Source organism: Macrotis lagotis, chromosome 1 (assembly GCF_037893015.1).
Source record: "Macrotis lagotis isolate mMagLag1 chromosome 1, bilby.v1.9.chrom.fasta, whole genome shotgun sequence".
Lineage (NCBI taxonomy): Eukaryota > Metazoa > Chordata > Mammalia > Peramelemorphia > Peramelidae > Macrotis > Macrotis lagotis.
In genome coordinates, this window is record NC_133658.1 from 575,017 (window position 1) to 602,166 (window position 27,150).

Genomic DNA, 27,150 nt, shown 5'->3' on the forward strand with positions numbered 1-27,150 from the left:
CTTTGTTCAAACTCCACAGTTCTTTCTCAGGATACAGATGGCATTCTCTGTCACAGACACCCCAAAATTAAGCCTGATTGTTGCCCTGATGGTATGCTAGGGAGTCATTTTGAACCTTGGAGTCTGGTAAATCTCAGGTGAATCTTATGTCCCCAACCAATTCCCCCCAAGCCAGCATATTGTGGGCAGAGCCTGGGAAGAGGGCTTCTACCCCTCTCTCTTGGTCTTTGGGCCCCCTCCCCATGAAGAAATTTCTTCCACCAAGGCAGATTGTAGCTTAGCACTTTAAGGGTTGTAAAGCACTTGACAGATGGCTGTTATTTCATTAGGTCTTCATTCTTAATGATTAGAGACTGTTGTAGTCAGAGATATTTTTTTTTATAAAAAAGAGAAACTTTCCATTCAGCCAACATAAGAAACATTTGATTATAAAACTCACTCTTGGGGTGGCTAGGTGTCTCAGTGGTTAGAGCACCGGCCCTGGAATCAGGAGTACCTGAGTTCAGATCCATCCTCAGACACTTGATAATTGCCTAGCTGTGTGGCCTTGGGCAAGTCGCTTAACCCCATTTGCCTTGCAAAAGCCTAAAAAAAAAAAAAAGCCCCAACAAAAAAAAGTCACTCTTTTCCTATTCTCTTGTTTATTCCAATTGAAAAAGTGAGTATGAGCTTTCTTGGAAGGAAGAAGCCAGAAGTATCACTTCAGCCCTCCCCAGGGAAGGCAGCTTTTCTGGGTGGGGAGGCAACCAGGGACTGGGCTGAAGCCCATGAAGGAGGTAGCATACCCCAGAGAGGAAAAGAGCATTTTTGAGTCAGTTTCTTGGAAACTCTTTAGTAGTGTCCATTTGAAAACATAATTCATATGACTTGTGTGAATTTTGTAAAGTCCTTCTCTTTGATCTTTATTGCCTTCAGCAATAGTGCTTAATATCAGTGTCTTGGTTTGTCCTTCTCCTGTTCTGGGCCCTGAGGTCTATCCTCAGGCAAAGGCTGAAATTGGAGGCTCTTGATGAAAAGTCAGAGGTTGTCCCCCCTTGAGGGGATCCTGGCCTGGGAGGCTTCTCAGCCAAGGGGGTTTTCCTGGCCCTGGCACCAGGGTCGCATGGCCTGCATGAGAGGATAGTGACGGTGCCATGGTTGGGAGGAGTCCCAGGCCTTGTGATCTTGGTTGTCAGCTAACAGATTTTGTCCTTGTCTCGAAGACAGGGCCCATGGCCAACAAAAGAGCAGTCCTTCTCTGTCACGGCAAGCTGCGCCTGCAGATGGTCCAGCAGATGTTTGGCTTGTCTCTGGTGGAAATGCAGCACGGTGAGTCAGTCAGGGTTTGGGAGGCTTCCTGGAGGGGGCACACCCTTAACCATCCTCTGGGTCCATGCTCTTGGAAGGCAGGTCTGGGGGCAGGGATGAGAAGGCCTCGGGCAATACCCCAACAAGCCACCCTTACCAGGATGACCCTTATCTGACGTAGAGTACATGGGGAAAAATATACACACATCAACATTCCATGCTGTCCCAGTACTAAGTACATGCACCTTAGTCAGATACACTGCTTTCAGATGGTCCTACGGTAGGCACAGCTGTTTGGGATGGAAGGTCCTAGTGGTTTGAGGGGATCTGGAAACCTTCATGCAGAAGATGGGGACTAAGGGCAGAGAGTGAGGAGAAGGGGTAGTGCCATATCCCCAGAGGGAGGGAGGAGGCCAGGCTCTGTGGGATAGTAAAAGGTAAACTGGGAAGACTGCATTTGATGCTTGAGTTAAGAGACAGACACTGGATGGGATTGCTTGGTGTGCTACAACATCAGATCTGTTAAGGAAAGTCATTGTGGCAGCTGACTGAGAATAGTTTGCATTGGAGAGAGACTGGAGGCAAGGAGGCCAGTGAAGAGACCCTTGTGTGTCATCCCAGGTAGGAAGTGATGAGTGCCTGAACGAAGAGAATGGCTCCATAAATGGAAAAAATGGATTAGCTGTGGGAAATGTTGTGGAGGTGGACAAGGCAATCATTGGATGTGCAGGGTAAGGAAAAATGAGGGATAATGCTGAGGTTCAGAACCTGACAGAGAGAGGCACATTTGGACCATGGAAACACAAATTAGAAATTAATTGGAGGGGCAGCTCGGTGATGCAGTGGACAGAGCATCAGCCCTGGAAGTCAAGAGGTTCCAAGTTCAAATCTGGCTTCAGACACTTAATAATTACCTAGCTTTGTGACCTTGGGCAAGTCATTTAACCCCATTGCCTTGTATAAACAAGAACAAAAAAAAATTGGAGACAAAAAAAACCTAATCTTAAAGAACAAGTTTTCATTGAAGAGGATGACAGTAATGAGACAACATATCAAAACCCATGAGATGTAGCAAAAGCAGTTCTCAGAGCAAAGTTTAAGTCTTTAAATGCTGATAATCAATAAAATAGAGCAAGTAGCTCTATGAATTGGATATGCGGTTTTTAAAAAACCTAGAAAAAGAACAAATTAAAATTAAACACTAGAAATTTAAAAAATTGGATGTAAGAAAACCATTAAATCTTTTTTTTTAGGTGTTTTTTTTTTTTTGCAAGGCAAATGGGGCTAAGTGGCTTGCCCAAGGCCACATAGCTAGGTAATTATTAAGTGTCTGAGACTGGATTTGAACCCAGGTACTCCTGACTCCAAGGCCGGTGCTTTATCCACTATGCCACCTAGCTGCCCCGTAAACCATTAAATTAATGAATAAAATTTAAAGTTGTTTTTTTTAAATTCCAACAATAAAAGATAAATCCTTGATTAATTGAATAAAAGAGAGAAGAAAATCAAATTGCTAATATCAAAAATGAAAAGGGTGACTATATCACTAATGAAGATGAAATCAAAACAATTATTAGGAGTTATTTTGACCAATTATATGCCAATAAATAAAACACTAAGTGAAATGGAAGAATACTTATGAAAAATATATATAAATGACTGAAATTAACAGAAGAGGAAATAGAATATCAAACCCATTTTACAAAAATAAATTGAACAGTTCATAAATGAGCTTCCTAAGAAAAAAGTTTCAAAATCAGATAGATTTAAAACTGAATTCTTTCATTTAAAGAAAGAAAATTATAGACCAATTTTACTAATGAATGTTGTTTATAAAGATCCTAAATAAGCTAACAGCCAGGAGGAACTGCAATATTATATCACAAAAATTATACATGATGTCCAGGGTGGGATTTATACCAGAAATGCAAGGATGCTTTTTAACGTAAGGAAAACTACTAACATAACTGATTATATCAATAACAAAAGTAACAAAAATCATATGATTATATCAACAGATGCAGAAAAAGCTTCTGGCAAAATATAACATTCATTCCTATTATAAACACTTGCAAGCATAGATATAAATGAATTTTTCCTTAAAATGCTAAGAAGCTTCTGTCTAATCAGTAGGCATTGTTTGTAATGGGTATAAGCTAGAAGTAAGATCAGGAATGAAATAAGGATGCCCATTATCATCAATATTGTTCAGTATTTTATTAGAATGCCCATTATCATCAATAGTACATGAGAAAAAAATAAATAATATTGCATTAGAAATGCTAACATTAAGAGAAGAAAGAAATAAAAGGAATCAGAATGATCAATGAGATAATAAAACAATCTTTTTCATTAAATATTTTGTTTTCCAATTACATACAGTGGTATTTTCTACCAGTCATTTTTTTTGCAAGGTTTTGAATTTTATAATTTTTTTCTCCCTACCCCCTCCCTTCCCCCTCCCCCAACAGAAGGCACACTGATAGTCTTTACATTGGCATCCATGATAAGCATAGATTGAAATTGAACTTGTTATGAGAGAAGAATCAGATCCAAAAGGAAGGAAAATATTAGAGATCGCTAAATTTTGTAGACAGCAATGAAGAATTGAAGAAAATCAGCTTTGGTATTCATTTAAACTCCACAGTTTCTTCTCTGGATACAGATGTCATTCTCCATCATGGATCCCCTAAAATTGTCTCTGATTATTGCACTGATGGGGTGAGAAAATCCATCAAGGTTAATCACCACCATGTTGCTGTTAGAGTGTGCAATGTTCTTCTGGTTCTGCTCATCTCAGTCAGCCTCAGTTCTTGCAAAGCTTTCTAGGCTTCTCTGAAATCCCATCCCTCCTGGTTTCTAATAGAACAATAGTGTCTCATCACATACATAGACCCTAAATTTGTTTGATCATTCCCCAGTGGATGGAATCCCCTCAGATTCCAATTCTTTGCCACCATAAACAGGACTGCTATGAACATTTTTGTACACGTGATATTTTTACCCTTTTTCATGATCTTTTCGTGATATAGACCCAGTAGTGGTATTGCTGGATCAAAGGGTATGCACATTTTTATTGCCCTTTAGGCATAATTCCAAATTGCTCTCCAGAAAGGTTAGATCAGTTCACAACTCCTCCAGTGCATTAGTGTCCCAGATTTCCCACATCCCTTCCAAAATAAAAGTCTCTTTTTACAGACAATAGAAATCAAAATTTTAACAAAGATGCAGATTATAAAATCTACATAAATCATCAATTTTTCCATATATCACCAACAAAACCCTGCAAGAAGAGATAATATCCATTTAAAATAATGTTAGAAAGCATAAAATACCCAAGAATATTATGCTTGCCTATACAAACCAAAGAATTACATGAACATAATTATAAAACCCTTTTTATGAAAATAGATTTAAAGAATTAGGATAATATTGTTCATATGGACAGCCAATATAATGAAAATGACAATTTAATCTACTTATTTAATGCCATCCCAATTAAATTACCAAAAAAATTATTTTGAGCTACTAAAAATAAAACTCATTTGGAAAAACAAAAAGTCAAGAATTTTCAAAGAAAATGAAAAAAAAAAGTCTAAGTGTAAATATACAATACCCAATAGTAAATATTTATAATAACCTTGTGTTTGACAAAAGTAAAATCTGAACTTTGGGGATAAGATTTCATAATTTGGTTAAAAAAATTGTTGGGCAAATTAGTAAAGCAATCTGGCAGAAGTTTGGCATAGATCAATATCTTACACCATTTACCAAGAAAAGATCAAAATGATGTATTACCTAGATATAATGGGAAATATAAATAAATTAGGTGCAGCTAGCCACCAGTCCTGGAGTCAGGAGGACCCAAGTTAAAATCAGACACTTAATAATAACCAAATAGCTATGTGATCTTGGACAAGTCACATAACCTCATTGTCTTACAAAAAACAAACCAAAAAAATTTAGTATGTTAGAATATGGAACATGTTACCCATCAGACTTCTAGAGCAGTGTGAGATACCAAATGCATAATTTTGATTACATTAAAAAGTTTTTGTACAAATAAAGCCAATATTGCCAAAATTAAAAGGAAAGCAGAAAATCGGGGGGGATTTTAGATTATTTTTCAATAAATGTCTTATATCTTAAATTTACATAGAACTTTGTCAGATTTCTAAGTAAATGAATCATTCCTCAATTGAGAAATGACCAAAGAAATGAAGTTAATTTTTGAATGAAGAAATTAAAGCTATTTATAGTTGCATAAAAAATACATCATTGATTAGAGAAATGCAGATCAAAACAACCTTAAGATATCATCTCACACTTCTCAGATTGACTAAAATAATAAAATGGGAAAATTACAAATATTGGTAGAGATATTGAAACATCTGTTAATAGTTAACGGTGAACTGATCATTTTGGAGACAATCTGAAATTATGCCAGAGAGTATTATAACTGCATATACCTTTTGACCCAGCCATACCAGTATTAGATCTGTTTCCCAAGGTGATCAGGGAAAAAGGACCTTTATTAGAACAGCCTAAATGTTTATAGCAATGCTCGCTCTCTCTCTCTCTCAAAGATTTTATTTATTTTGAGTTTTATAATTTTTCCCCTAATCCTGCTTCCCTCCCCCCACCCCCCACAGAAGGGAGTCTGTTAGTCTTTACATTGTTTCCATGGTATACATTGATCTGTGTTGAATGTGATGAGAGAGAAATCATATCCTTAAGGAAGAAAAATAAAGTATAAGAGAACAAAATTACATAATAAGACAATGGCTTTTTTTAAATTGAAGGTAATAGTCTTTGGTCTTTGTTCAAACTCCACAAATCTTTCTCTGGATACAGATGGTATTCTCTATTGCAGACAGCCCCAAATTGTCCCTGGTTGTTGCACTGATGGAATGAGTGAGTTCATCATGGCTGATCATCACCCCCATACCACCATTAGGGCATACGATATTTCTCTGGTTTATAGCAGCTCTCTTTGTGGTGACTGAGAACTGGAAATTGCAGGGGTGCCCAGCAGTTGGGGAGTGGCTGAACATGTTGTGGAATATGATTGTGATGGATACTGGTGTCCCATAAGAAATAAATGCTAAACCCAGTGATCTTAGAAGATCATGAAAAGATAATGAAGAGTGAAAGGAGCAGAACCAAGAGAACCATGTATCTAACAACAGTTACTTTGTTCAAATAACTGAACAAGTAAGCTATTCTGAGTATTATAAATATTCATATCAACTATAAAGGCCCCATGAAGGTAAAGCTATCCACCTCTGGAGAAATAAACAGTTATTAAAATCTAACAAATGGTAGCCTTTGCTAGTGTAGAGTGAGGAGGGAAGGAAGGAGACAATTTGAAACTTCAAAGGGAACCAAAAAAGTAAGCAAGCCTGGAAGAGGAAAACATTGTTTGGGGCATGTTGCTTTTGAAGTAGTTTAGAGGATCCCCAGCTGAAAGTCCAAAAGACACTTGGTGATGAGGGATGGAAGCTCAAAGGGGAAATACTAGACCATCAACTTCAGAGATATTATGGAAATCACCAAAAGAAGGGAGAGGAAGAAGAGAAGAGGATTTAGGGCATAACCCTGAGGGCCACCTACAAATGGTAGGCCTGCAAAGAAGAGGGAGGAGGAATACTGGAAACCTAGAAAATAGAGAGTATTCAGAGTGACCTACAGTGTTAGAGGCTGCAAAGAAGAAGGTCAGGAAGAAGGATGAGAAAACGCCACTCGATTTGATCATTTGGAAGGTTGAGGTTGGATTGTAAGGGGTTAAGGAGAGGGTGAGAGAGTTTGAAGTCCCTAGTGTAGATGGCCTTTTGGAGGAGTTTAGCCAGTGAGGGAAGATGAGATCTGGTACAAGAAAGGGTTTTTTCAGGATAGGGAGACCTTGGTATGTTTGTGAGTAGGTGAGAAGGAACTAGCAGAGGAGAGAATGAATGAGGACAGGAGAGGGGGATGGCAGGGAATGACAGAGGGGGCAATCTGTTGGAGAGGGTGGGATGACAAAGGGGATGGCCTTTTGGAGGGGGCAGGACAGCAGATGGGGTAGCCTGTTGGAGGAGGTTGGTTGGAAGGAGATGGAAGAGGAGACAGACTTTGGGACATAGCAGAATGACAGAGGGCGGGGTGGCCTATTGGAGGGGGTGCAGGGGGGCAGGGGGGCTCAAATGGTAGGGCATCTCTTGTGCAGGTAGCAGAGTCAGCCTTGAGCTACTTCATTCAAAGAGACTGCAGAAGATTAAGAAGAGAGGAAGAGATGGTAGGATCTTGGGAAGAATGTTTTAGAGAAAAGTGAGAGCTTATCTGGATGGAGGTTATCATGACAGTTGGCTCTCCTGGAGAAGATGGGAAGGAAGTCTAATGGCTTGTGTTGAACTGCCGAGATTCACACCCTTTTTCCTCACAAGCCTGGACCTTCAAGTGGAAGTGTCCCATTGCACAAATGAGAAAGCTGAGGTCCCACAGCTCCTAAGAGGCAGAACCGTGGATCGGATTTAAGTCTTGGGAGCCCCTCTTGCCTTTCTCCTTCCTCCAAGTGATAGACTTGAAAGCTTCAGGTGATCCTTGAGATTTTTGCCTCCTTTCACCCCTGCCAAGGCTGCTTGCAGACATGAGACCAAGGGGGGAGGCCTTGTGGTGGGACTTGGAGTCAACTCCCTGCCGTCTCCAGCCATGTGACTGTCCCTCTGCCTCCGATGCATCATAGAGTTGTGAGGTTCAACAGTGAGGGAAGACACCAAAAACATGAGCAGCAAAGGCAGGTCCCAGGGAAGGGAAGCTGTCTGAGAATGACAACAGTGTCTTTGGTGTTTCTGCTTTCTCACACAGGCTGGGTACTGCCTGGCATGAAGTATGTTTATAGATACAGGATCTCTTGGGTATCAGGCTGGGCTCTGGCCCGAGAATGGGGCTCATGAGGTCAGAACAAAATATTTTATCTTTCCCTTAGCTGAAAAGGGGCAGGAGTTGGGGTCCCTTCTGCAGACCCTGCTTTGCACTGTCAGCCATTGACACTTTGGCTCTGCCTTTTTCTCCTTACTGTATCACCTTGGCTTCCTTTGATTCCAGGGTACCCTAGTTACTGCTGGTGCCCTGGGCTTCTGCAGACAAGACTCAGGAGAAGGGGGTGGGGGAGCTGTGGAGGAGGTTGGCTCCAGGTCTCTTGAAGAAAGTTCTGACCTCACTCTCTTGGAATTCCAGGCTCCCTCTGGATCCTCCTTTCGGCAGACAGTGAAGGTTTCATCCCTCTAATATTCTCGGCATCTGAGGAGATCACCATCCGAGATGGCAGCAGCAATGGTCTGGGCCCTCCCATCCAAGATGGCAGCAACAATGGCCTGGGCCCTCCCATCCAGTGAATCAGCATCCATCCGCTGATTGGATGTTTGCACCTCTGTGAGGCTTTTCTGCAGCCTCTAGATGTCTGGAGCTCTTGGGAACAGGTGACTTTGAAAGGGGTCAGTGTGTCACAGACAGGAAGAATAAAGTCTGGTGTTGCTGCTGCCACCACTACCACCACCAAGGAGTCTTGTCTTTCTCTCCATGGCTGCCATGGGACCTATGGCCCTTCGAGAGTCCAGCAGGCCCCAAACAGCTCAGGGAGTGCTGGATTGGACTGATTGGGAGCCAAGCAGGCCTGAGCTCAAATCTAGCCTCAGATACTTCCTAGTTGGGTGAACTTTGGGGAAATCAAGTCACCACTGCCTTAGTTTTTTCATTTGTAAAATGGGGATCAAAACTTAAGTGCCTCCCTCCCAGATTGGTTGTGAAAATTTGTACAAGTTTATCCCAATACCTTTCCCTATAGTGCACCCCTCAAGGTGCTACCCCACCCCCAAAATGTACCAGGCACTGTGCTTGAGCCTGGGAATGCAAAAAAGAGAAACAGCAGTCTGTACCTCAAGGTGCTTCCAGTTTATGGAGACACCACATATAGAGAATGAACACAAAATGATAAGTGAATTTTGGGGAAGGGGCAAACCATAAAGGGGGACCCTGAGCTAAATCTTTTTTTTTTCTTTTGTTTTGCAAAGCAATGGATTTAAATGACTTGTTCACGGTCACACGGCTAGGCAATTAAGTGTCTGAGGCCAGATTTGAACTCAGGTTCTCCTGACTTCAGGGCCAGTGCTCTATCCACTGTGCCACCTAGCTGTCCCTCCCTGACCTGAATCTTGAGGGGAGCTCTAGATTCCTAGAGGCAAAAGGGAGAAGGGAGAGCATTACAGATAGGAGGGACAGCCTGGCAAAACTCGAGAGATGGAAAGTCTTGTTCTTGGAACAGTCTGGGATTATGAGACAGTGGGTCAGGTGTAAGAAGACTTGGAGGGGTGGGTGGAGGGGAGAGGTTATGGAGAGCTTTGAATACCAAATAGAGCATTTTGTATTTGCTTCTGGAGGTGATAGTTACTAAGAAGCAACTGGAGTTTACTGAAAAGGAAGGTGATGTGGTCAGAGCTGGGCTTTAGAGCAATTCCTTTGATGACTGGAGGATGGACTGGACCCCTTAGTAGCTATGGCCATAGTCCAGATGTGAGGTGATGAGGGCCTGTGCCAGGATGGGAGTAGAGCAGAAGAGAGAAGAGGGCAATGACACGGGTGAACACTGGAGACGCCACAGAGGAGAAATCCACTGGAGGTGCCACAGGGGCAAAATCAACCAGAGACACCACAGGGAAGAAATTGACTGGAGACGCCACAGAGGAGAGATCCACCGGAGATGTCACAGGGGTGAGATCCACCGGAGATGCCACAGGGGCGAGATCACCAGAGATGCTACAGAGGAGAGATCCATTAGAAACACCACAGGGGAGAAATCCACCAGAGGTGTCACGAAGGTGAAGTTCCCAAGAGATGGAGCAGAAGTGAAATTATTAGACCCAGCTACATAGGTGCTTCCACCTCATCAAAAGTGTTTCCCTTTGACCTCAGAATTTAGTTTTTGAGCATCTCCCAGTTTTCTTTTTGTTCCCCCTTGTTTCCTCTCCCTTTTGAAAGAATGAAACTATTCTTCAGGCAAGTCAAGAAGGAATTGATGGGGCCTATTTCATGCAGTGAGATGGAGAGTGGAAGGAAAAGGAAAGAAAGGAGAATAGAAGAAAGGCAAGAGGGAGGAGGAAGGGAGGAAAAAAGGAAAAGAGAGGGTTCACTCCAATCAGATGTCAGAATAATGAAGGGGGTATCATGACTCCGCATGTGGTTGCTGTTTCTTCTTTTTGCCATCTCCTTGTGACCTTTGTTTCCCTATTCTGTGTTCATGTGCTTTTTCCCCTTTTCCTGAACTGTTTTTTAGAGCATGTCTGCCAGACCTGGGGTTTTGACCTTATGTTTTCTTCTGGGTGTTTCAATGACTAATGGAGTCATAGCTGCCCCGGTATATTAGGCCTTCCTCTTATATGTTACCTATATTTGGGGTTTCCCACTGACTCCTTTCTTGGACTTTGAATTTCTGGGTGTCTTGGCTGTTTTTCTTGCTATGAGGTAGCTTCTCCTCTTCATGGTGTCTACTTTGGTGTGTGTTCAGAGGAGTCTTCTTCCCCTCTACCCTTTTTTATTTTAAAGACATTTTAAAAACAGGATTGTCTACCACCTGGCAATTGCACCTGTTTGCTGGACATTTCTGTCCAGGAGCCTGACACTTTTGTATTTTAAGTTTGTGGTCCAGAGTCTAAATCCCGTTCTCAGATACCACTTTCTTGGTCAGTTGTCCATCTCTCAAATCCATTTTCCTCTTCAGCTTCCAGTGCAAAGCCACAGATGATGCAGCCTGTGCTTCCTGGAGTCTTCTATTTCTTGCTTAAGCTGTTCTTGAGTACTGCTATCCTCTGGCAGGCATTTGTGTCCATGGACAACAACAGGCCTTCAGTTTGACAAGAATGGGAAAGTTCTTGTGACTTCAGGGCCTAGAACAACAGCGGAGCTCTTTCTTGTTGTTATGAAAGCACCCTTAACATGACCTCTGCCCCCACAGCTGCTGTGCCCCTTCTCTGTCATTCTTGGGATACCACCTCAGAGCAGCCAGCTGGAGAAGATGTCTTGAAGGGCTTCAAACTTATTTTCAAGCTTGGACTGTACAAGCGCCCTCCCTTCCACACACTGCAACATTCTCTCTCCAATCTTCTGACAAAAGTAGCCAGATTCCTTACCTGCTGTCTACGATAGGACAATGCCGAGGTGTGCTACAATCTTATTTAGAGTTCTTGTATATAGGATGATGCTTGTTAAATTAAGGTTTGATGAATAAAGAATGAACACTTCTAATATCCACGCTCTAATGGGCTACCCACATCTTGGCCCAAGGCAGAGATGCAAGCTTTCTCAAAAAGGGGACTGAACTTTCTAATTATGCCAGCAATCTTCCTCCTTCTTCCTATGCCCAAAGCCAGTTACAAAAGAGAGCAGAACCTGGAAAACATTGTACACAGTAACAGCAACATAGTGTGATGATCAGCTATGATAGACTTAGCCCTTCTCAGCAATACTGTTATCAGAGTCAGTTCCAAAAGACTTGTAATAGAAAATGCCATCCACTTCCAGAGAGAGAACTATGGAGTCTAAATGAAGACTGAAAAAGACTCTTCACTTTTTTTCATTTTTTTGTTTTCTGTCTCTCATGGTTTCTCTTCTGATTCCCCTCTCATGACATGACTAATATGGAAATATATGTTACATTATTGTGCATGTAAAACCTATATCAGATTGTTTATTGTCTTGGGAAGAGGAGGGAGAAAAATTTGAAACCTGAAATTATATAAAAATTGATGTTGAAAAATAATAAGATAAAAAGGAGAGAAATCATGAAGTCAATCACTCAATCAGTAAACATCAACTGCTTTTGATTTGCTACGAATGTTGCTAAGAGTTAAAGATACAAAGGCAAAGGACAGTCCCTGTCCTCAAGAAGCCTACAATCCGATGAAGGAGACAACATTCAAACAAATGCTAACTAAGCAAGATATTGTAGGTTACATAGAATATAACTAACAGAGGTAAGGCACTGGAATGGGTTACAGAAGGTGAGATTTTAGTGGGAACTTAAAGGAAGTCAGGGAGGTGGTTACCTCCTAATCTTGGGCTCTCAGTTTTCTACACTACAAAATGGGGGATGGTCAGACTTCTGCAAACCCTTCTAGCTTTAGGCCTGTGATTCTGGATGGATTAATCAGAGCCCACTTCAGGAATTTGAGTGCTGAGATGAGCCAAGATGAAAAGGGTAAAGGTAGAGACTTGCCCCTGAGATCTCCCCCAAACCCCTTCAAGTCCTTTAAATAATGACTAACCAAATTCTAGAGCAACAGAAACCAGAGAAAGATGGCGTGAAGGACTCAACTTGGAAGGTCAGCAGGAGGTCTATCACACCAGAGAGTGGAATGCAGTCCAGTGCAAGCTGCATCAGTGCAACCCAGGCCTAGACTTTGAGAGTCACTGAATCAGTAGCAGTGGCAACTTCCAGAGCACTCAGAACCACAGGAGATAAGAAAGTTAAACTGTTCAGGAGGAGATTAGAGCAGTCTCTCTGCTAGCACTCAGGCAGGACTCTTGTTACTTTGCCCATCCTTGGATCTGGGCCACAGTCAGGTCTAGGAAGAGCAGTAACACACCAGAGCTTGCTGACATAGGGGAACAGGGACCCTTCTCACAGTTCCAGGGCAGAAAAGAATATTTGTGGTCTTGTACAGACCTGAATACAGGCCAGATCTCCTTAGATCATACATCCTTGGACAAACTAAAAACTTACAGTTCCCCCAAAATATCTTTGAATACAGCACAAAACACCAGCTTGGCACAGTGAGTCCTCCACCATGGAAACTGAACCCTACTTTAATAAAGAGTTAAAAATCAAGTCAAAGCCCAGAAAAATGAGCAAACACAATAGAAAAAAATCTGACCATTGAAATTATTATGGTGACAAGGAAGTTCAAAGCATGCACTCAGAAGAGGATAATAAAGTCAAAGATCCTATATCCTAAGACTCTGAGAAAAATATGATTTGGTCTCAGGACATAGAGCTCAAAATGGATTTTGAAAATCAAGAGGGGTAGAGGAAAAATCAGGAAGAGAATTGTGATGCAATAAAATCATGAAAAATGCATTAGCAGCTTGATAAAGGAGACACAAAACAGAAAAACATGAAGAAAATAGCAATTTAAGGCCAATAAGGAGAAAACTATCTTAAAAAGAATTGGCTAAATGGAAAAGTAAGTGCAAAAGCTTGCTGAAAAAAATAATTCCTTAAAAATTAGAATTGGGTAAATGAAAGCTAATGACTTTGAGAAACCAAGATATAATAAAAATAAAACCAAAAGAATGAAAAAGTTGAAGAAAATGTGAAATATATCATTGGAAAAAACAACTGACCTGGAAAATAGATCCAAGAGAAAGTTTATAAATTATTGGACAATCTGAAAGCCATGATCAAAAAAAAAAAGACTAGACATTATCTTTCAAAAAGTTATCAAGAAAAACTGCCCTGATATTGTAGAACCAGAGGATAAAAATAGAAATTGAAAGAATCCATCCATCACCTTCTGAAAGATCCTAAAAGGAAAACTCCCGGGAATATTAGATTCTTGAGCTCACACAAGGAGTAAATATTGCAAGCATCCAGAAAGAAGCAATTCAGCTATCCTGGAGCCACAGTCATCAAGATTTAGGTTGGAGTATGATATTCCAGAAGGCAAAAGAGCTTGGGTTACAACTAGAATCAACTACCCAGCAAAACAGCATACTCTTTCAGGGGAAAAGATGGACATTTAATGAAATAGGGGACTTTCAACTCTGCTGAGGAAAAGATCAGAGCTGAACAGAAAATTTGATCTTCAAATACAAGACTCAAGAAAAGCATTGAAAGGTAAATAGGATAGCAAAATCATAAGGGACATAATGATTTTGAGCTGTTTAAAATACACACACACACACACACATATTACTTGCATTACATTCCCCTCTCCTAATATGAAGGGATGATATATAAAAAGAAAAACAAAATTAAGGAGAGAGGAATGTACTGGGAGTAAGAGAAGGGGAGTAGAATGGGATAAATTATCTCAAAAAAGACAAGGAAGGGGCGTCTAGGTGGCGTCGTGGATAAAGCACTGGCCTTGGAGTCAGGAGTACCTGGGTTCAAATCCGGTCTCAGACACTTAATAATTACCTAGCTGTGTGGCCTTGGGCAAGCCACTTAACCCCATTTGCCTTGCAAAAACCTAAAAAATAAAAAAAAAAGACAAGGAACAGTGAAGGGGGAAAAAAAGAGATGGGGGAGGTAGCAAATGAACTTGCATCAGAATCGGCTCAGTTACTCTTATCCTATAGGAAAGTAGGAGGGCAAGGAAATAAAAGGCAAAGGTTGCGTGGGGGCTTAATAAAAAATAGGGCTGACTGCAGGAAGTAGTAGTCGGAAGCAAAACACTTGAAGGAGGGACAGGGTGAAAGTGAATAAAATAGGAATAGGATTGAAGCAAATAGGAATAGTAACTGAAAATAAATTTTTTTGAAGCAGGTTTTTCTGATAAAGGCCTCATTTCTCAAACATAGAGACCGAGTCAAATTTATAAAAATAAGAGCCATTCCCCAATTGGTGAATGATCAAAGGATATGAATAGTATTCAGATGAGGTTATCAGTGTGATCTATATAAATATATATATATATATATATATATATATATATATATATAGCCATATTTTAAAATATTTTAACTCACGGCTGATTGATTGAAGAAATACACATTAAAACAATTCTGAACTACCTTAGATTGACTAATAGGACAGAAAAGAAAAATGACAAAATTGGAATATAGGGAAAGTGAGACAGTAATACACTGTTGGTGGAGTTGTGAATGGATTCAGCCATTCTGTGGAGCAATTCGGAACAAAGGGCTATAACTAGCAATGCACTACTCTTTTTGTGGGTGTGTGTGTGGGCGCGGCTATGATTTCTTTCACAACATAATTATGCAAATATTATGCATGACTATAATGTGTATAACATCAAATTGCTTGTTTAATGAAGGAGTGAGGAGGGAAGGAGGGAATTTGGAATTTAAAAGTTTTTAAATGAAAGTTTAGAATTATTTTTACATGTAATTGGGGAAAAATAAAGTACTAAATAAATTTAAAAAAAAAGAATTTAAGTGGTGGGAACTTGACCTAATTGAGGGATTTACTTCCTACCATATTATCACTGTGTGGTTCAGGAGCCTGAAGGCTGTGCCCAGGTCAAGCTTTCCTGCCTCATGATCATACATCTGGGTGTTTCCCTCCCTACCCCACATGCCTGAACAGGTCCCCTCCCCTGCAGTTCTTATCTCTCTCATTCTTATGTGCTAACCCTTGCTCACTTATTTGATTCAATCTCTGGATTTTCCACTTCTTCACCAGCTCACTTGATTTCCTTGGGGACCTCCCTCCTTTCCTCCGTTTCTCCAACTCTTATATGTTGTCTTCCACTATTAGAATGTAAGCTTCCTGAGGCATGGGGGACTATCTTGCCATCTCCTGCAATGAGCACTTCATGATTGGCAGCCTCCATTTTTGTGGGACCATGATTTTAGAAATAAAGGCCTCAGGCCTGGGGTCTGATAGAGTACTCCTGAGGGAAGAGAGCACTCGGCAGCAAGGTTAGTGACCTGAGCCCCAAGGACCTTCAGCAGTGACAACACCCCTTGCTTGGGTTTAAATCAGAAAAGCTGCCACCTGTGTGTGTATGGTGCATGTGTGGTGTGTGTGTGGGGGTCCAGGCCCCTGCTTCTGTATCTACCGAGCTGGGGCTTCTGCCTTTCTGAAACCATGAGAACCCTGCAGTTTGTTGGTAGGTACTCAATAAACATTTATTAATCACCTACTGTTTATTGGGTACTGGAATACAAAAAGAGGCATAAGACAGTGGACAACACAAAGAATGATGTCCACCTCAAGCCAGTAACAAGGAGAGACCCTAGCATGAGATGGGGGAGTAAGGAGGGTCAGGAGTTATAGCAGAATAGCCAGATGAAAGGTCTCGTGGGGACAGCCATGGAGGTCAGAAGAAAATTGCATGACATGAAAAGGGTGAGGTTGGGGAGTCAGGTGTAAGAAGCCTGGCAAGGGAGGAGCAGGCTACATTATAAAGTCCAACAGAGCATTTTGTGTGGGATCCTGGAGGTAAAATGGGGAGTGGGAGGGATGACATGGCAAGACCTGGTCTCTTGGAAACCCCATTGGTAGCCGAAGAGGGAACTGGGGAAGGCAGACACACCCCAGCAGCTACTGCAGTGATCCAGATGTGAATAGAGAAGGCTTGAATCAGGGTGGGGGCAGGGTCCAAGGGGGTAAAGGGAGAGCACAGACCTTGGTGCCATATTGGATGTGGCAACAGGATTGGAGAGAGTTCATGAAGAATCCAGGGGGCTCCTAGGTTGTGTCTGGGGAAATGGGGAATTGGGATTGCCTTCAGAGCAACAGGAAGACAAGGTTTGTGGGAGGGTTTGGGAGATCAAACGTGCCCTTTCAGAGATAATATCCTTCAGGCTCTGCCAAGGGGATGCAGCACTGTCTCTGGGTACCTGGCCACGTGGGATCTGGCCATAAGCTGGCAGGCAGCATCTTCTAGCATGAGCATGGGCCTGGCTTTCCTTCTCATTTCAAATGCCTGGCTGGGAGTCACTGAGGCCTTTGCTGGGTGAGACTCAGGAACCTGTGGTCAGAGCTGGCGCTCCGCCCTGGATTCCTCTGGGACTGGAGTCATTGGACACTGGCTCCTCGTTCCTGTGAGAAGAGAGGCAAGCATGAGAGAGGCCCCTCTGAGAAGAGGCTGCCACTGCCCTTCACCACCCCAAAATCCAGAGGAAACGATGGCGCCCTTTACCCAAGCCTTTACCAAGCTCCCTTGCTAGCTCCTGCCTGTCACTTAGAGCCCAATGCCACTTCCACTACGCCTCCTCTCTCATTTTCAGTCTTTCCATAACTGTTGTCTCCTTTGCTGCTGCTCAGGTATATGTCCAGGTCTCCTGAATCCTGAAAACACCCTCACGGGACATTTTCATCCTCCAACTCTTCCCCCTGTCATGACTAAAAGGTCATCTACAATTGAGGCCTCCACTTTCTTTGTTGTCACCCCCTTACAATTAACTTCTGACACTCTTCTCCCCAAAGTTCCCAGTGACCTCTTAGTTATCAAACCTACAGCTTTTCCTCCATCCCTGTGCTCCTTGACCTCTCAGAAGCCATGGACACTGTTGGCCATTCTCTCCTCCCAAACGCTCTCTTTTCTCTGGGTGATCAGAACATCGGCTCTCCTGGTTCTCCTCCTCCAGATCATGCCTCTAACTAGAAGTGTCCCCCAGGGCTCTGTGCTCATATCACTGGGTGATCTCATCCATTCCCATGGATTAACTATTGTTGTTTGTCCTTGTTCTAGAAGAAGACCATAACATCAGGAGGTGACACCATGACAAGCGACGAGGATTGGATTGGAGGGGGAAGCTGTGCTAAGTCCCCAGCCTCACTTTCTCCTCTGGAGTCATCGTGGCCAGATAGGAATTAGGAAGACTGGAGATGGCCCTGGATGCAGTGGAAGACCTTGGTCTTTTTAAGCTAAGATCTTTTCTAGGTCTAAGTTTGATTGAGGCACTGCCCTCCCTGATGTTATGGTCTTTGAAAACAAAGGACAAACATCACCACTGTTGGCCATCAAGGCAAGCCAGAGGGATTTAGGCTTAAAGCAGGGTCTTCAAGAAATCTCACCTATAAATATTCTTTTCGGAAGAGCACCTGCAGGTAAGAATATGACACCCTGGATGGACAGAAGGAAGGGAAAGGAGAAAGGAAAAAAAAGATTTCTTTTTTAAGGACCATGCCTTAAACCCCAATCACTCTAGTTCTCCTTGACTGGCCAACAATACAGTCCCAGGTCGTGCTCCACTTGGTCATTGTTTGGTTCCTGATTCATTCAGTGAATGTGAATTGCAGTTGTTTCTGTTTAGGCCAGAAACCCCTAAGAGTCTTCCCCTCCCAGATTTTTTTTCTTTTTCTTTTTTCTGACTAAAGAAAAGAGGCCATTCTTTGCCTTATTGCATTCTAACCTACCCTTAATCACTGATGGCCTCAGCCAAACAGACCTATTAAAGGTGTTAGCTCAAAAAAATCAAGATCTCCTATTGCCAGCTCCAACTGTCCTGATTCCTATCTGGCCCATGGGCCCAGATGCCTCTGGAGGAGACAGAGAGGCTGGCTGGGGACATTAGCATCACCTCCCTAGTGACAGATCTGGGTTTGTGGTACCCACCTCAGCTTATCCAGCTGGTGGGCAATCTCCTGGCGTCTCTGCTCGGTGATGGGATAAACGGACAGAATGCCCAGACCGATCAGCACCATGCTGGTGGGGACAGCTCCAATTAAGACTTTGAGCATGACGACTACTTTGTCAGACTGCTTGCAGGCACCAGACTTGTAGCCTGCAAACCTGAGACAAAACCCCGTAAAGCCCAGGCCCTCGAGGATCCGAACCCAAACACAACACTCAGGCCCTAAACAAATGAACCCGGGGTCCTAGCTACAGAAGGCAAAGTGAACTCACAGGTATCCTACTGAGATTTGGGGGGTTCACCCTTCTGGCGGGAATGTGGGTCTGGTTCTACAGACATTCCTCCCCCTCCTCTCTCCTCTTTTCCCTTCTTCCTCCTCTTCCTCCCTCTCCCCCCGTCCTCTCCCTTTTCCCCTCCTTCTCCTTCTCCTCCCTCCCTCCCTCTCTCTTTCTCTCCTCTCTCCTCTTTTCCCCCGCCTCTTTCTCTTCCTCCTCTCTCCTGTCTTCTCTTCCTCCTTTCTCCTTCTGTCTGTCTCCATCTCTCCCTCTCCTTCATTGTGTCTTCCTGTTCTTTCCCCTTCCTTCCCCTCTTCCTCCTCTCTTTCCTTCCCTTTCTCTTCCTCCTATCTCCCCTTCCTCTTCCTCCTTTCTTCTCTCTTCTCATCCATTCCTTTCTGTCTTTCTCCTCTCTCCTCTCTCTCCTCTCTCCTAGCCTTTGCCAAAGGAGGAGCAGCTAGTAACACCTTGATTTAGCTAAGAATTTCATCCTTCATTCAGGACCTAATTGTAACTGGAAATGCTGGAAACCTTGGGTAACAAGCACTTTGTCCCATAATTCTTGCTAAAGTGGAGAAAAATCTGGGAACAGCCCAAGAGGTGCCATAGAAGTGGGAGAGCTGTTTTCAAAGGACTCAGAAAAAATATCTCAGGGTTCAGATTCTTTTGGGGAAGTCAGCCCCTGGGGAACAGGAGACACTCAAGAAGGACATAGTTAAGGCTTTGAAAGAATTCCAGTTGGGGGGGGGTAGTTTGTCTAGAGAGACTGATGTGGACCCCTAAGGGAGCTCAGCAGCCAAGGTGAATTGTATAAATTGATGCCCAGAAGTTGGAAGTGAGGGCAGGGAACAAGGGACCCTGAAGTGGGGTCTGGCTCCACAAGAAGAAAGTTGGAGTAGAGAGTTCCTTGGAAACACCAGAAAGAATTGTCTAAACTATGGGGACCAACCTGAACCCCCTGCAGTCACCCCAAATAGGGGTTCAACACCTTCTTTGCAGCTCAATTTTAGGAGTTTTCCTAAGGGGAAAGGGAGGTGGAAGGACCCACTGGAAGAATCTGAGTGGCCAGACCAGGCCAGGTCACCTCCCTGAGGAGGGTCAAAGGGAGGAGAGGGGCATCTCTTGAGGGGAAGCCCAGAGAAAAAGAGTGTCTACTTCCCCTTTGGCAAGGACAACAAGGGATCAGTCTCCCTGGTTTGGTGATCCTGAGTAAGTCACTTAGCTCTAGGCCGGCTGAACGGTCATGGTCATAGACAAATGGAGTAAGTAGGCAGGACCCACCAGGGATGACCTTGAACATTCCCAGGGGGAGTAGCCCCAAAGATGGGGAGGCGGTCCCCTTGGATCCTCTAGCCCCACCAGCTCCTGCCAGGAGCTAGGCTGGATGTGGACCCAAGCTTCAGTCACTCACTCCAAGCTCAGGGTGGAAATGCCCAGAGCTCCGGCCCCTGTCAGTTTGGTGAAGAAGACATAGGAGGAATAAAAGATTGTTTCCAGGCTATTCAGAGAAGATTTCCGGAGCCTGAAGTCATCCACAGTGTCAGGCAGCATGGACCTGGGAACAAAGCCCCCCAGACCTGTCCATGAGGGGCATGAGGGTCAGGCCAGGCCTTCATCCCCTTACCCAAGCTCATGGGCGAATATTCACACCTGCCCATCTTCCCATCCCTGCCTCTCTGTCCTCCACACTGTCCTGAGGTAGCTAGGAAGCTCGGTAGACACAGGGCCTGCTGGAGTTAGGAAGAACTGATTTCAAATCTGGCCTTAAACCTTACTAGCCATGTGACCCTGGACAAATCTTGGCATCTCTGCCTGCCTCAGCTTTCCCATCTGTAAAATGGGAATAATAATAGGATCTACTTTCCAGGGTGGTTGTGAGGATCAAATGAAATGCTGATTGTAAAAGGCTTGGCATTCTGGGCATGGCATGGGATGTGGCACTTCAGCAGTGGCTCTTCTCTCCATTCCCAGGGCCTGCTGCTTGCCCCTCTCCCCTGGACTCTGGTGCCACCCTTCCCTACCCACAGTGCACAGAGCAGTCTGCTCCCCCCATCCCTCAAGAGGTTTCATTTGGCTCCCCCTGGTCCCAGGAGCCAAGCCTAGTGGTGCCATCTGCCATTCGAGGCCTCCTGTGTTGCCCAGTTGGCCCTGTCTCTACTAGTCTGTACACTGAATAGCTTCATTTTTTTTTTTTTACTTTTAGGTCTTTATCAAATTTATAGTTACTATAAACTACATTTATATGATACTTTGCATTAATTTTTTTCTTTTTTTTTTTTTTTTTTTTGATTTTTGCAAGGCAGTGGGGTTAAGTGGCTTGCCCAAGGCCACACAGCTAGGTCATTATGAAGTGTCTGAGGCTGGATTTGAACTCAAGTCCTCCTGACTCCAGGGCCGGTGCTCTATCCACTGTGCCACCTAGCTGCCCTGACATTGGTATTACTTTTGATTCCCCTTGTACAGATGAGACAAGGGAATCTCAGGGAGGTCTTGTCCAGAGACCCACAGCTAGTTGTGTCAGAAGGGAGTGGCCATAGTGGATGAAGCACCAGCCCTAGAGTCAGAAGTACCTGGATTCAAGTCTCGTCTCAGACACTTCATTATTACCTAGCTGTGTGGCCTTGGGCAAGCCACTTAACCCTGTTTGTCTTACAAAAAAAAAAAAAAAGGAAGTGGCCATCCAGGTCTTCCGTTTATTGACCCTTGTGCTTGTTGTCCAGGCCCTTCAGGAGCCCATCTCCCTGGTGAGTAGCAGGTGGTCAACAAAGACTCTGGATGACATCACTGTATGTGATTCCAAGCATCCCCAGCCGCCAAGTCCAGACAAAATCAAATAGCGAAAAGGACTTTGATCTTAAAAGGTTTTCTTTGGTGCAAATTGCCCAACACATCCATGTAGATCCTTCCTGTTCCGTGGGAGCTCCGGCCTCTTTCGAGGTCCACTCTCTGAGGGAATTTAGCCTTTGACTCTTCCTTCTGGCCTGTCCAGGTCCTGCCCAGCTCCTGAGCCTGCACCCACCCTTCTACTCTACTAGGTTGCACCCCTACCCACCCCCTGGTCACCTACCAGGGCAGGAGCGAGGCCACAGAGATACTGGCCCCAGACACCAAGCCCACACCGTAGGCCACGGGGACGGTGGGGGCGGCTGCCAGCAGGATCGCAGAGGGCACCATCATCTGCGGAGGGGAGAAGGGAGCCTGTCAGAGACCACTCCCCGCCCCCATCCCTGTCTGCCCAGCCGGGGCCCCTCTGCACTTACGCACCCCAATCCCATAGGCTGTGGCCTTCTTCCCGACTCTGTGCAGGAACCATTCCCAGAATGGGGTGCTCAGAACAGCTGCCACCTTGGGGGGAACCATGCTGTCAATGCTGGGGAGGACTCTCCAAGCTCTATCCCTCAGAATGGTCCAGTTCTCTGCCCTCCCTCCAAATGGCCTCCTCCCCAGCACCAGCAGCTCTGGGGTAGGGGGATCCCCAAGCACTCATGTTAGAAGGTCCATTTCTCCCCCCATGACCTCTGATATGCCCTCCCCCCCCGTGCCAGCCCCCTCACCAGCACCAGCAGCACCAGGCTCTGTGTGTGGCCATGCAGGGGGGCAGCATGGGTGCAGAAGAGGACAAGGTAACTCTGCTGAACCTGCAGGGGCAGGAACCAGGGAGACTTCTCTAGAGAGCACTTGAGACCAGCCCCCCCCCCCCCCGGGGGGTGGGCCACTGAAATCCCCAGCCCCAAGGCAGGGTAGCCTGAATGAGCCTCTCCTGGGCCACTGGTCCTGGTCTTCTGGGGATGCCATTCTTAGGGGGGAGGGCATGGGGAAGGGGCCCGGGATAGTGCTGACTGGGGGTCCGTGCTGGGGCTCTCCCCAGAGCTGGATGACACCTTTGCCAGGCTCGCCATCTGTTATCGAGGACCACTGGGCCGAGCCCAGCTGCCCACATGTTGGCTGGGTCCCTCGAACCTGTGTCCTGCTGGCGGCTGTTCCCCCAGGCCCAGATGCTGAGACGAGGGAACCCCCGGCCTGAGTCTGCCTTTCTGCCCGCCCCCCCTCGCTGTACCTCGACAGCCCTCACAGCCACCCCTCCAGCCTCAGCTGCATCAAGGCCCCTCCTTCTATCTCGGGGTTCACCCACCCCGGCTCCAGAGTTACCTGGACAGCGGCGGAGATGAAGAGGAAGGAGGCCACGAGCTTCTGGAAGGGCTGATGCCTGAGGGTAAGGCTGAGCCCCTGGAAGAAGGGGACCATGGGCCGCTCCAGGATGTAGGGATCTGGTGGCCCCACCCGGACCCAGGACGTTAATTGGGCCTGGCCCCAGAGGGAGGAGTGGGAGCCCCCCACCCAAACAGAATCCCAGCCCAGCCCCAGTCACCGTGTTTCTCCGTGGTCCCCAGGGTGAGCAGGGTGCTACACAGCGGGTAGGTTCCTGCGATGACCCCGGCGGCGATCATGTAGAGTTGGCCCTGTAGGGTCAGGGGGGTCACAGAGAGCCAGAAGCTCTGCAGCCCCCTCCACACTCCCCCACCCAAGAAGGTCCCTGGCCCGGGGAGGGGGATCTTTGTTTTGGCCAGTGGGTCACTGGCAGGCTGAGTCTTACTGTGTGGGGAGAGACGCTGGAGGCCAGAGGCAGAAGTGGGTCCGTGAGGTTGGCCCCTGGACATCTGGGGGCCTTGTGGGCACCAGCCACGATCAGGCCATGCACTGTGGCTCCTAGCAGCGTCCCTGCCATCTCCATGGTCATCCCTGGGTGAGGGTGCAGACGGGGTCACTGACGAGGCCCCTCCTGCCCCCATCCTGGTGCAGACCCTCATCCCCTGAGACCTGGCTGTGGAAGGGGGATCTGCCTGCCTCAGTGTCTCCTCCAGTTCAGCCACCAAGGTGACTGTCCTAAAGCCCAGGTCTGACCGGATCACCCCCACCCCACCCCCACTGCTCCCATGGCATTCCAGGCCCTTCTGACCAAGACCCCTCCTTCCCAGGCTTTCACTCACACTCCCCAGGCCCCCCTCCCCAGCCCTGCCTGCACGGCTCCCTGGGGGACCCGGGCACCGCCTGGCTCACGGTAGGCAGTGGCCGAATCTCGCTCCTGTTGGTCCTGAGTGAGGAACATGGTGAGGGCCGAGTAGGGCACCTGGAGCAGCTGCAAGGAGGGGAGGCGTCAGCACCCTAAGCACCCGACCCTCCCTTTGGAGAGGCCACCCTCCGGCTTGGGCAGAGGCCCAGGTTTAGTGGTGGACGGGCCCCGGGCTGCCGGGGAGGCACTCACCGTGGAGAGAGCCTGGAAGAGGCCATAGAAGGCTGCGTACCAGAGCCCCCGGAGATGGGTGGTGGGAGGCAGGAACCAGAGGAAAAAATAGACCAGGGCCAGGACAGGTGAGCAGCCCAGGATCCTGGGGTGGGGGGAGGCCAGGGGTGAGCTTCGGACCCCTCCTCCCGACCTCTCTGGAGCGGCCCTGGCCACAGAGGCCGTGGCCACCGGCAGTGTCCCCCCTCCGCTGCTCCTCCCCGCTGGGGCTCACCAGGGAGTCAGGCGGCCCAGGCTGGTCCATGGGCTCCGGCTGATGAGAAAGCCAGCAGCAGGGTCGGCGGCCGCCCCCCAGAGCTTACCCACAAACAGGACCAGAGAGGCTTGAGCTGCGGGGATCTGGGGCCAGAGAAGGAGGGAAGTGGGAGGCCGGCGGCTCTGAGGCTGTGGTCAGACACCCCTCCCCCAATAGGGACCCATCAGACCAAGACCACCCCAGGCCCTGGCCCTGGAGGAGCTGGCCCTTCCAGGAAAGGGGGTGTTTGGGGGCTAGAGGGCTGTAGGCGGGTGGGGGGGAGAGGGAAGGAGGGGAGGGGGCTCACCCTGGCCACATCCAGTAGGAACAGCTGCAAGTAGAACGCTGCTGCACTGGAGGCGGCTTGGTTGGGGGCCCCACCGATGCTGTAACAGAGCTTAGAGATCACCGAGAGGCGCCCGGCATGACTTCCCTGAGGAAAGACAAAGGTCAGCTGGCTCCTCGGCCCCTTCCCCCATCCCTGGACCACAGATCAGAGCTAGAAGAAACTTTGGAGGGCATCAGGGTCAGAGGGGGAAACTGAGGTCTGCAGCCACCTGGGGAGGGCAGCAAGCGAGTCGAGTTGCCCCACTGTTCCTTGTTTGTGCCCACCTGTTTGCTAAGCCCTGTTGGGGTCCAGGGTCACAAAGACCAGCAAGTCCAACAGTCCCTGTTCTAGGGAGGGGGGCCATGTGGCCCTGAGGAAGGGCCTCAGGAGGAGACCTGGTAGCAAGGTCCCTGGAGGCTGTAGCTCCAGACGTCATGAGGGGAAAATATTTGGGGAGACAGCACCTAGGCTCACCCCCCCCCCCCCATCAACCTGCTCTGATGGGAGTGGGGCAGACCCAGGAGCTGAGGGTGGGTGGGGCAGATTTCAAGGGCCTGTGTGGGCCTGGTGTTAAGAAGGGGTAGCCAAGAGTGAGTTGGCCAGAAGGGGCTGCCTTGTGGGGTGGGAGGCAGCCCCTTAGGGGGATGGTGGAGAGAGTTCTTGGACAGATTGGGGCTGTCCCAGAGGCTCCTGGGGTTCCTGCCATCTCCGAGATCTCTGAGTAGAGGTAGAGGATGGGAGAGAAGTGGAAGCTGGGGGAGGATGGAAGAATGACTACTATGTGTGAACCCGAGAGAGATGGAGGCAGAGAGCTGGCCCAGCCGCAAAGACCTCCAGGAGGCCTGGTGGGAGTCCGGGGACCAGGGGCTCAGGTTGGGGTCCGGCTTCATGTCTGCTGCCAGAGACAGACCCATGGCTGTCCCCTCTTCTGTTCATCCCTGCCTTCAGAGGGGGGGTCTCTGGAGACACTGCCAGAAGCAAGGGGCAGAGTGAAGTCCCTGCCCAGGCCTGGGCCCTGGGCTGACCAAGGCCTGTGGGGCAGGCGGCCTTTATCTTTGTCTCCTTGTCTGGAGCCGGTCAGCTCCCGGAGGGTAAGGGGCTGTTTCATTCTGGCCAGGCACACAGCAGGCATTTAATAAATGCTAAATAAATGGGAGAGACTGAGTTGAATGGAAGAGCCTCCAGAGGAAGGCCCCAACTTGGCTCCCAGGGGCTCCAGGACTGAGAGGACTTCCACCCACCGAGCTGGGGATCCAGCAGCCTAGCACCTGCTGCCTCCCTGGGCCCTTACCCCAAGCTCTCCAGGACAGATGTGGGGGTGGGGTGGGGGTGCAGGGAGATACCAGGCAGGGTCGGTGGTGACCCATCCAGTAGGGGCCCCAGCCCGGCCCCCCCAGATAGGAAGCTTATCTCTTGCTCCCAGCCTTGCCTTTCTCAGAGCCCCGGAAAGCCAAGTCATGTCGGCTCCAGCCGTGGGAGGGCCAGGGCCCCCAGGCCAGCGGGGGCTGGGGCTCCTGGGGGGCTGAAGAGGGGCGCAGTATTGGAGGGGGAGGGAAGGGCAGAGGGGGTGGGGAGGAGGATGAGGAGGGGAGGGGGAGGAGGAGGGGAGGGGGAGGAGAGGTGGGGGGAAGGATGAGGAGGGGAGGGGGAGGAGAGGTGGGGGAGGATGAGGAGGGGAGGGTGGAGGAGGAGGGGAGGTAGGCGAGTCGGCCCCAAGGCTGACCGCAGCCTGGAGTCACCCCAAATTTTCCCCTTGGGGAGTCCCGACGCGGTCGGGGCGTAGCCCCCAGTGCTGGGGAGCTCCCTGGCCCTGGCTTCGGGTCCCGGTCCGCCCGCCCTCACCTGGGGGCACTCCTCCGGCTTCTCCGGGGCCGAGGAAGATGCCATGGGGTCGCGCCGCCCGGGGGGCCTCTCCCGGCTCTGCCACCCGGAGCGCCGGCTCCTCTTCGGGAGGCAGGCGGGGAGGGCGGGGCGAGAGGGGCTGGTTTAGGGGGCGGGGCGGGCGGGGCACGGGAGGTCTGTATCTCCCCCTCCTCCTGGACTCGGGCTTCTCCCCGACGCGCGTTCGGGTCTTGGTCTGGACAGCAGGGACTGGCATTGCATGCGGAGCTGGGCATGGCCCTGGGGGTGGGGAGAGTGGGGGGGCGGAGGAAGGTGGTCAGGGTGGGATTTGATAGAGGACTGCGAAGTCAGCCCAAGGGCCCCTTGGGATGTGGCAACCCAAGGCAGGGGGTGAGAAGGGGCAGAACTGAGTCCAGGGGAAGCTGAGAGCCCTGGCAGCCCCATATCTGCCGTCCTGGCTTCAGTTCCAGGAGCTTCATTTTGGGGAGAAGAGACAGTCATGGGGTGGCACCTTGTCCTTGGGTAGATACTAGAACGCTGGTCATGGAATCCAACCCTGCCTGAGCCTCAGTTCCCCCCAAGG

The 27,150-nt window shown here is 47.6% G+C and overlaps 2 protein-coding genes across 14 annotated transcripts in view; one reads left to right on the forward strand and one right to left on the reverse strand.

The window, feature by feature from the left end:
* The window catches only part of WDCP (WD repeat and coiled coil containing), a 36,864-nt gene extending 15,792 nt beyond the window's left edge, over positions 1–21,072 (forward strand). For 9 of the 11 annotated variants that reach the window (XM_074194465.1, XM_074194396.1, XM_074194388.1 and 6 more), the window contains 2 exons: positions 1,203–1,308; positions 8,503–16,568. In XM_074194465.1, the coding sequence (XP_074050566.1) occupies positions 1,203–1,308; positions 8,503–8,660 (264 nt within the window). In that variant the 3' untranslated portion in view covers positions 8,661–16,568. Of the gene's footprint in view, positions 1–1,202; positions 1,309–7,492; positions 8,453–8,502; positions 16,569–17,699 lie in introns of those variants that run through there. The other 2 variants (XM_074194413.1, XM_074194455.1) reach the window with 2 other exon arrangements.
* Positions 16,667–26,662, reverse strand: MFSD2B (MFSD2 lysolipid transporter B, sphingolipid). 3 transcript variants are annotated; one of them, XM_074194495.1, is made up of 15 exons: positions 26,568–26,662; positions 24,705–24,830; positions 24,377–24,501; positions 24,124–24,247; positions 23,919–23,997; positions 23,455–23,600; positions 23,230–23,320; positions 23,010–23,128; positions 22,415–22,498; positions 22,125–22,205; positions 21,928–22,037; positions 20,272–20,415; positions 18,567–18,743; positions 18,026–18,074; positions 16,962–17,047 (listed from the first exon to the last, which is right to left on the reverse strand). In XM_074194495.1, exons 1-14 carry the CDS (start codon positions 26,610–26,612, stop codon positions 18,026–18,028), a joined length of 1,500 nt encoding a protein of 499 aa, XP_074050596.1. In that variant the 5' UTR covers positions 26,613–26,662; the 3' UTR covers positions 16,962–17,047. The 3 variants fall into 3 exon arrangements, 2 of the variants coding, with proteins under 2 accessions (XP_074050589.1, XP_074050596.1); XR_012470178.1 differs by having other exon boundaries at positions 16,968–17,047; positions 17,466–18,074; XM_074194488.1 differs by lacking the exon at positions 18,026–18,074 and having other exon boundaries at positions 16,667–17,047.
* Positions 26,663–27,150: the final 488 nt, after the last annotated feature.

Bases quoted from the DNA above. Each gene is read 5' to 3' on its own strand.
- MFSD2B (XM_074194488.1), bottom strand. From the start codon at position 26,612: ATGGCATCTTCCTCGGCCCCGGAGAAGCCGGAGGAGTGCCCCCAG. The intron at 24,248-24,376 runs GTGAGCCCCAGC...CCCCCACCCCAG, and splicing joins CTGGGCCGCCTGACTCCCTG to GATCCTGGGCTGCTCACCTG. The intron at 22,038-22,124 runs GTGCGTAAGTGC...TCCCCTCCGCAG, and splicing joins CCACAGCCTATGGGATTGGG to ATGATGGTGCCCTCTGCGAT.